Consider the following 9,139-nt stretch of genomic DNA (forward strand, 5'->3'; position numbering starts at 1 on the left):
CCCAGGCATGCAACCGTGGCGCAGAGGATGCCAGTGTTGGGTAGGGTTCTGGCTGTCCGCAGCCTCGACTTCCAGCTTGGCCAGCTCACCACAGCCCCCCGCGCCCCACCACGAGCGCGCAAGCACCCAACTTAGGAACAGGCACAGCCTTGTGCGTAAGTCGTCCCAACTCCTGCCTGAAACACCTAGCCCTGTCACTCCAACGTGCCTAATAAATATTTCTCCTGTCTGCCCTACGTCTTGCACTCTGAACCTCACCACCCACATACACGCCTACTGTCACCACCACCCACCCTGTCGTGGAGCTTGCCGGAGACGCCCGATCTGTTAGAGAGACGCTTGTCGCGGATCGCCAAAGAATTCCAGGGTTGCTTCGGCACCAAGTATAATTGAGGCGACCATGTCGTGTATGTTACATCCCGGAAGTGCTTTCATTCAGTCGGCGGCTGCTCCATGAGCTGCATGCATTGGGGAAGCCTGCAGGCATGGCCGGAAACTGGGCAACACGGTCTTCCTCAGCTGAAGCACAGCTCTCGTGATAAGCCTAGCAGGCGGCGTGGACTCTTTCTGATGTACGATGCTGACCCAAATGTCCTCACATAGTCACCAATATGCTTAACAAGCTGCATGGCCAGCCCGAAAGCTACGACCGAAAGTAAGCATCACCAATGCTTCCCCAACGCCGAACCCACGGCTGACCCAAGACTCCAGGAGCAAATATCGCATGGGACGAACTCTGGGCGCCGGCACATATGGTATTGTCAAGGAGGCCGACGGCCCGAAAGGCAAGGTCGCAGTCAAGATCATCCTGAAGAAGAATGTCAAGGGCAACGATCAGATGGTCTACGACGAGCTGGAGATGCTGCAGCGAATGCGCCACCCACACATCGTGCGCTTCGAGGACTGGTTCGAGTCGAGGGACAAATACTACATCATCACGCAGCTCGCGACGGGCGGCGAGCTCTTCGACCGCATCTGCGAGAAGGGCAAGTTCACGGAGAAGGATGCGTCGCAGACCATGAGGCAGGTGCTGGAGGCCGTCGACTACCTGCACCAGAACAACGTCGTACACCGCGACCTGAAGCCCGAGAACCTGCTGTACGTGACCCGCGAGGAGGACTCCGAGCTCGTGCTCGCCGACTTCGGCATCGCGAAGCATCTCGACACCCCGGACGGCGTGCTCAAGACGATGGCGGGCTCATTCGGCTACGCGGCGCCCGAAGTCATGCTCAAGCGCGGCCACAGCAAACCCGTCGACATCTGGTCCCTCGGCGTCATCACATACACCCTGCTGTGCGGCTACTCGCCCTTCCGCTCCGAGTCGCTGCCGGACCTGATCGAGGAGACGAAGCACGGCCGCGTCGTCTTCCACGACCGCTACTGGAAGGACGTCTCGCAGGAAGCCAAGACCTTCATCCTGTCGCTCCTGCAGCCCGACCCCAACCGCCGCGCGACCTCCAGCCAAGCCCTGAAAGACCCTTGGATTGCCGGCCAGGGCGCCACCGACCACGATCTCCTGCCGGAGATCAAGGCGTACATGGCCAAGGCGCGCCTGAAGCGCGGCATCGAGCTCGTCAAGCTGGCCAACCGCATCGAGAACTTGAAGATGCAGGAAGACGAGGAGGACGACGTGCCGCAGGAGGCCGACATCCCCGCCGACTCCCGCAAGGCCGCCGGCGAGGCCGTCGAGGCGCGCTCCACTGGCTTGCAGCCGCCGGAGGACCCCGAGTTGCACAAGAAGAAGAGCTGGGGCAAGTTGAACAAGGGCGCTATTTTCCGCGAGGTGAGTTGCGGGCGTGTGCTGCTCGGTACAGAGTGAGCTCACTTGCTAATGTTGTTCACAGGTTGTCCTGGCCAAAGTGCGCGAGATGAAGGCCGAGGAGGAGCAAAAGCGTGTGCTGGAGTCACAGGCTTCAGGCAAGCAGTGATGATGCGTTTGGACTCGAAAAGGAGCTGCGTGGCGCGATTTGTAACGGCAGAAAAAATTGCACTCTCCTGGCAGGCTTGGAGGACTGCGGCTTATTCTTGATACCTGAGCGGATTACGCTCGTCTGAAATTTCATCGTCTCGTAACTAATCTTCTCCTTACGACTACTGTCGATTACCGCTTCCACTCTTCCATACAACTTTCCGATCAACCCGACTCAAAGCGATGTCTCACACTTCCTTCCCCCTCCCCCTCCCCTTCCAATCCCCAAATCAAGGCCACATCCCCCTCGGAATCCTCTCCTCATGCCACCCATCCCGCCCCACAATCCTGCTCCAGCCATCATCAAACGCCACCCCGTCCTCAGTCCACTGCACCAACCACGGCTCCGCCACGCGCGCCAAATCCTCCCGCCTCTGTCCCCGCGCCATCGCCACGCCGAAACTGAAACTGCTCTTGACGAAACCGCCGAAGACGCTCGCGCGCTGCAGCACCTCGTAGTCGACGAGCGCCTGCTGGTCCCAGGTCAGGGCGTCGAGGTCGCGCAGCGCGTCCGGCGGGAGCAGGTCGCGCTTGGACGTCACGGTCAGGGGCGGGTCGTGCGCGCCGGCTTTGGCGCGGAAGCGCGCGAGTTCGCTCGCGTTGCCGGAGGCGACGTAGAGGGTGCGGAGGTCGTGGGATAGGGCATGCGCGATGTAGGCGTCTGTTTGGGCGGAGAAGTTGGCGTTGGCGTTGGCCAGCCAGCCGGCGGCGGCGGCGTCGGATTCGGTGCGGAGGTGGGCGGCGTAGAAGGCTTTTTGGGGGATGGCGGCGAGGGGGTCGAGGGGGGTTTGGAAGGCGAGGGTTTGGGTGGCGAGGGCGGCGAGGCGGCGGATGGAGGGGTTGAGGCGGAGGGATTGCGGGAGGCTGCGGCGGAGGGAGGGCGGGAGGGAGCGCGTGTCGATGTCCCAGAGGGTGCGCTCGAGGTTGACGAGGGTGCGGTTGGCGGGGCTGTAGTCGGGCTTGGATTTGAGCCAGGAGTCGAGGTGCTCGAGGTAGGCTTGCTTGGTGTTCTCTTCGCCGAGGTCTATGCGCCGACTGCTTGGGAGGTAGTTGTCGGGCATGACATTGTCGGGGCGCACGTCCTCTGCGGATCTGTAGATGGTCATTTGCGGGCAGGTCTTTCCCATGGTTTCGAAGAACCATGCTTGATCGAAGAAGGCGTCGAAAGGCGCATGGCCGCCCCATACGTTGCTGATGTCCGTTGAGCTGCGTGCGGCCATGCCAGGCAGGATGATCGAAGCGCCAGCTTCAATTGCGGAAAAAATGAAATCGAGGATGTTCCCCCGGACGTTGCCGATACCTCCATTGGCGTTGTCGAGATTGAAGATCAGAGTCGGGCGCCACTCGGTGCTCTTGCAATGATGCCTAAGCGCGGAGGGATCGAATGGCTCGACTACTTGCACACTGAGCCAGTCCCCGACAAAGTTGGTAGAAGGGGGGCGTGTGGTATGCGCAGGTGATGGGTCAGAAGGGCGAGCAGCGTGGTATTGCCATGAAGCGTAGTATAGCGGGATCAAGACAAGGAACAACACCGCACCGTATGCAGTCCGGTGTCGCTTGTCGACGGCGATAGACGGATACATGATGTTGACATCTTGAACAGACAAAGCCAGCGCGATGTATTGGCACGTCGACGTGTTGAAATGCGAGCTTTTTGGCCATCTCCTTGCTTGGCATCACAACATTCCTGTGGCCACCTCCAGATTCTTTCAATCAGGCTTACCGCGGCCCAATGGACTCTTTCTCACCACGCGCGGATTCAAGTTGCTATTCGGAGCAGAGCTAGGGGCAGGGCCCTGGGCGACGCTGAGTGCAGGCGAAGTCACGCCCGAAGCGCTGGGGTCAGCCACTACGCTCGAGGCGTTGTCAACCTCCATGGAAAGTCGGTTCCAGTCTCTGACTCCAGCCCTTGGATCAGTCCCGTATTGCTTCTTCATGTTCTCCATCGTCAGTTTGTGGCTAGTATCAATGGGGTCGATTAACTCGTGAGTGGGCGACGTCCCGCTGAGGCCGAAAGTCTTTGGGTCGCCAGCAGACTGAAGCAGCATTTCGTCGCGAAGCTCCATTGCTTTCTCTTCGGCGCGTTGCTTGCGCATTGCAGAGGACTCGACCGTTTCGGAGGACCGTTCGAGAGCGTTGCGTTGGCTGAACTCTAGACGATCCAGCTCGCTAATGACCTGGTCCTGCGGCGCATCGACCGAACTCACACGGCTTTCGAACGAAGCAGGAGCACGGATGTTGAGAGGACGTTTTTCCATCCCGCCGTCCTTTTGCAACTCCTCCCGCTTGCGTCGGCCCTCAATGGCCCATTTCACCAGCATTCTCTCCAGATTCGGCTTCTTGACGGGCTTGGCGAGGTAGTCGTCCATTCCGGACTTCTGGCATTTTTCGCGATCACCTTGAATCGCGGAGGCAGTCATGGCAACGATCGGGGTGCCCTGAATCCGCGGGTTATCCTTGAATTCCGCGGCGTTGCGGATCTTGTAAGTGGCATGGTAGCCATCCATGATCGGCATCTGCACGTCCATCAAAATCACATCGGGGGGCGGGTGGTCTTTGGATGGGCTTCGCAGATATTCAAGCGCTTCCTTGCCGTTCCAGACAGCTGTGACCGGGAACCCAAGCTTCCTGATCGTCTTGATGGCAATTTGCTGGTTGATCGGGTTGTCCTCCACAACGAGGACATTGGTCTTCTTCCTTTCGGCCTCACTGAGATCCCAGACGAGACCTTCAACGGAGGGATTCTGACTGAAAGCAGCCATGATGGCCGGGTCACTCGCAGCGAAAGGCTTCCGTGGCAAAGTTGGAGTCGCCGGAGGGCCGCTGTCCGAAGACGCCCTCGATACGGACATCTCGGATTGTAGACGGGCAGGGATGGCATCCAGATCAACCAAGGGCGAGCTACTGCTTTGGTAAGGTGCTTTGTTGAAAGGTATCGTGAAGGAGGCCTTGGTTCCTGCGCCCAGTACGGACTCGAGCGATATGGAGCCGTGCATGAGCTCAACCAAGTTCTTGCTGATCGTCAGTCCCAGCCCGGTTCCGCCGAAACGTCGTGCAGTTGAGCTGTCGGCTTGAGAGAAGGGCTTGAATAGCTTCCGCCGCACTTCCTCCTCGATGCCAATGCCAGTGTCTTGTATCGTGAAGGTGATCTCAAGGACTTCGTCTGTCTCCTTCTGCACCCTGACACGCATTGTTACAGAGCCTTCTGAAGTGAATTTGATCGAGTTCGTGAGCAAGTTGGTCATGACTTGCCGCAGACGACCAGGGTCGCCCATGACTTTCCAGCTGCTGATCTGCGGAATATCGTCGATGTACTTGAGATTCTTCCGCTCCGCTGCAAAGGAGAGCATCTTGTTGACGTCCTGAATGACAACTGACAAGTCAAATTGCACCTCCTCGATGTCCAGTCTGCCGCTTTCGACTTTCGAAAAGTCCAGAATATCATTTATGACTGTCAGAAGTCCGTTGGCGCTTCGCTGGATGTTCTCTGCACATTCTCGCTGATCTTTGGTGAGGGCACCAATATCGTCGTCGAGGAGAAGCTCCGACATGCCTATGACGCCGGCAATGGGTGTGCGAATCTCGTGACTCATGTTCGCGAGAAACTGGCTCTTCATCTTGCTGGCCTCTTTCGCCGCGGCACTTTGCGCCATCAAGTGTGCGTTATCCCGGTTTCGGCGCTGAAGATCCTCTTCTGCCCGCTTCATGTCCGTAATGTCCATACTAACGCCAACCACGCCATCCACGTACTCGGCACCCTCAATACCGCCAGCGCGCTCCTGCCGCAGTACCGGTAAGAGACGTGTTCTAAACCAACGGCCGGAAGACGAAATCTTCACTTCGATAGTCTCATCTCTGGTATTTCCAGACAACACTGCCTCCAGCGGAGCCGCGTAGAGCTGCTTCTCGTCGTTCCTCCCTTGCTCTCTCATGATGTCCCACAAGTTCATGCCCAAGTACTCTTGCTTACTCCTGGGAACTTGTTGAGACGCAACGTCGTACATAGGCTGGCCCTCGAAGAGACTGAGATTCGTGTTCATGTCTACAGCCCACAGTGTGATTCGCGCGTGCTCGATGACCTGCCCGAGCTGCGCGCGCGTCTGCTTGGCTTCCTCGCGTGCGAGGACGAGTTCGTGGATGTCGGTGCACGTGCCGAACCATTTCAGAATCGTGCCGTCGTCGTCTCGCATTGGAACGGCTCGCCCGAGCATCCAGCGCCATTCGCCATTCGCGTTGCGAGCGCGGTATTCCGTCAGATACTCATCTCCAGTCGCCAGACAGTGAGCCCACTTTGGCGCCGCAACCGCCAAGTCATCCGCATGGAAAGCATTCATCCAGCCCTCTCCTTCACTCCGTTCGACCGTCAGGCCAGTGTAGTCGTACCAGCGTTTCGAGTAGTAATCGTGGTCGCCCGTCGGGGTTGTCCGCCAAATCATCTGCGGGATCATGTTCGTGATGTCCTCGAACTGCCTCTCGTTGCGCTCCTTCTCCTTGTTGAGGGACTTCTGGAAGCCCGTGACGTCGTGGAAGACGACCAGGCCGCCAACGAACTCACCCTTGTCGTCCAGCATCGGCTCGCCCATCACGTCGTACAGCATTTGAGATCCGTCCTTGGCCGAGTACATGCCGACGCGGTACGCGTCGAAGCGTTTCTGCTCGCGCATCAGGCGTAGGATGGGGATGTCGTCCAAGGGGATGGGCTCGCCGAAGTCCTCTTTGTACAGCACGTAGCGGGACAAGAAGTCGCGGGCTGACTCGTTGGTGTCGATGATGTCTTCAGCATAGGGGTAAATGAGCTGTATAGCAGCTTTGTTGGGCACGCCGAAGCTCTGGTCCCGCCACATGGCGTAGGCCGGGAAGCTCATGCTATTGAGGATGGCATCTTTGAGGCGATTACTCTTTGTGAAGATGGTTGGCGCGGACGTGGACACGGATTTGTCTGGCGGGCCTCGAGGGGGAAATTCTATAGGTGAAGGTACGTTTGGCGTGGCGGAAGGAGAGCTACGGGCACGTTGTGTCCGCCGGTGAAGCTCTGAGGCTCCAGAGCTAGAGTTGGAGCTGACGCCAGACGGGAAGGTCGAGGCGGGAGTGTTGGCACGCGGCACAATTCGACTGGTGGTTTTGGAGAGATCGGAGGTGGAAGAGCCGCTTCCAGACAGCGTGCTGGCTTTTCCTACGCTGCCATCGGGCGCTGCTGTGAAGGTCAGTGTGAAGAAGTATTCTTCTTCGGTAGACCACACAGATATGATCATCTTTGCCTGGATATGCGCGTGAGCATGTGACAAATGGTCAGCAACAGAGGCCGAGGCTGGCTTGGGAAGGCCAGTCCTGGAGTCCCGGAAGGTGGAGAAAACGACGTCTACAGCAGAGTCGTGAACTTCAGTCTTCTCGGCGCCCGTGTGGCTGTACTTTGAAGAAGCAATTGAAGTAGATCTCTTCCGCGTATTGTTGGAGGGCTCATCGTCTTTCGACTGCCCGTCCTGGAAGTATTTCTTGTACGCTTTTTGCGCCTTCGCCGCATCATCGACCACGTTCTGCAAAATATCCTCCCAAGAGACGAAAACAGCATTTCCTCCTTGCAGAAGATCTATTCCGAGTTCTCCAAGAGTCTTTCCGTGGAGCAGGTCCGAAGTGCTCTCAACGGTCTGCCCCTCAACGTTCGAGCCATCCTCGCAAGCCGCGTCGGTATCGTCAAACACGTGGTCGATTCCCAGCAGTCTACCCATTGATTCGTTGGCAAGGACGATGTGTTTCATGCTGGACAAGACCATAACGGGCATCGGCAGGTATTGCAGTGCTGTGAACGCCAGGCCTGTGTGGGACTGAGGCGGCGGCATCCTGATGGAGAGCGAGGCTCGCCTCCTGCGTTGTCCACCGTCGGCCCATTCTTCCGCCGAATCGTCGACGCTACCGTCGCTCGTGAAGTAATCTATGCCCTCGGCACCAGCGCGATACTCGTCGCCGGTGGTATTGTGCGATTCATGTCGGAGCCCTTGGGTCTCGAAGGATACGTGCGGTCGAGACATTTAGACTGGCAGGGGCGCTTCGCTGCCCTGCAGGCCGGCACGGTTCGGCCTCTGATGTGACGATGTATCCGGCATGCGTCGCGTGTGTAGATTGGTTTGGGTGCGGTGAAGCGGATCGCTGTCAGTCGCGCCGGTGCGCGCTGCTTGCTCTATGGGCTGGTTGGATTCGGTTTGCGGCAGACGTTCCTTACGAATCTGCAAGCCGCATGCGGTCAAGCAGAGCAGACTGAAAATCGCCTGCCAAAATGTTGGTTCCACGGAGCGCGGTGGGAGCAGAACGGAGCGACGGCGAGGCCGATCTTTGTCTACGTCAAACCTACAGCCGACAGCACTTTAGCTCCAGCTCTAGAACGTCGCGACGGCTAGCGGCGTGACGTCGTCCGGCTGTGGCGTTCTCGACCGCCGGCGCGATGCCCGAGGTCCGAATGTTCAAGGCTGCCTCACGCACTGGTCTGCTGCTCTAGAGGCTCGCCCATTTATTTCGTCGGTCGGTGTCATCGAAGCGCGACTGTCTGTGCCGCTCGGGAACCCTTACGTAGGGCAGGGCGCAGGTGCTGTGCCGAGGGACGGGCTCGCGTGTTCCTGCGCGTCGATCGCCGCACCCTCACGGCCCGCCCCGCGCGCCACTCCCGCCCACCGTGCTTCCGATTGTCCCGGGCATCGAGAAGCGCTCCGCGAGCCTTGGAGAGCCCGGCGAGAACCAAGGATTCGCTGGACCACGCGAGTGCCCTGCCAGCCTGCGAGCGACATGGCCTTCGACCGAGTTGAGGCGCTGGCCTATCCAGGCGTGGTCACCCTCGTCTCTTTTCTGGCCTACACCTCGCAATGGCTCTTCCATCACATTCAGCCTGGCCCTCTGAGGAAGGGAGACGCCTACGTCTTCAATGCTCTCGTTGCGGCTTTGCTCATCTGCTACACACGAACCTGCTTCACGGATCCGGGTCGTATTCCATCGACATGGCATGAGCACTTTCGAGCACCTAACGAGGCTGCCCGCATCGCCGCCGAGACGTCTTCCCGTCAGCGGTATTGCCGCAAGTGCGAGATGCCTAAACCGCCACGCGCTCACCATTGCAAAACTTGCAAACGGTAGGCTCAAATGCATTCGTGTAGGCGTCTCTTATCAGCTCCTAATGCGGCGTCA

At 58.7% G+C, this 9,139-nt stretch overlaps 4 protein-coding genes across 4 annotated transcripts in view; 2 read left to right on the plus strand and 2 right to left on the minus strand.

Moving 5' to 3' along the window:
* Nucleotides 1-110: 110 nt before the first annotated feature.
* Nucleotides 111-2,149, plus strand: WHR41_07199 (uncharacterized protein). Its single transcript, XM_069375804.1, has 4 exons — nt 111-407; nt 604-655; nt 712-1,783; nt 1,845-2,149. Exons 1-4 carry the CDS (start codon nt 401-403, stop codon nt 1,926-1,928), a joined length of 1,215 nt encoding a protein of 404 aa, XP_069226986.1. The 5' UTR covers nt 111-400; the 3' UTR covers nt 1,929-2,149.
* A 50-nt stretch (nt 2,150-2,199) lies between these two features.
* Nucleotides 2,200-3,552, minus strand: WHR41_07200 (uncharacterized protein; the record flags this gene model as incomplete). The annotated part of the gene is made up of 1 exon (XM_069375805.1): nt 2,200-3,552. The coding sequence occupies one exon, from the start codon at nt 3,550-3,552 to the stop codon at nt 2,200-2,202; it is 1,353 nt and encodes a 450-aa protein (XP_069226934.1).
* A 126-nt stretch (nt 3,553-3,678) lies between these two features.
* Nucleotides 3,679-7,995, minus strand: WHR41_07201 (uncharacterized protein; the record flags this gene model as incomplete). Its single annotated transcript, XM_069375806.1, has 1 exon — nt 3,679-7,995. The coding sequence occupies one exon, from the start codon at nt 7,993-7,995 to the stop codon at nt 3,679-3,681; it is 4,317 nt and encodes a 1,438-aa protein (XP_069226933.1).
* A 694-nt stretch (nt 7,996-8,689) lies between these two features.
* The window catches only part of pfa4 (Palmitoyltransferase), a 1,792-nt gene continuing 1,342 nt past the window's right edge, over nt 8,690-9,139 (plus strand). The window contains exon 1 of the mRNA XM_069375807.1: nt 8,690-9,084. Within this exon, the coding sequence (XP_069226936.1) occupies nt 8,744-9,084 (341 nt within the window). The 5' untranslated portion in view covers nt 8,690-8,743. The remainder of the gene's footprint in view (nt 9,085-9,139) is intronic.

Source organism: Cladosporium halotolerans (genome assembly GCF_011745625.1).
Source record: "Cladosporium halotolerans strain TM138-S3 chromosome Unknown Sca31, whole genome shotgun sequence".
NCBI lineage: Eukaryota > Fungi > Ascomycota > Dothideomycetes > Cladosporiales > Cladosporiaceae > Cladosporium > Cladosporium halotolerans.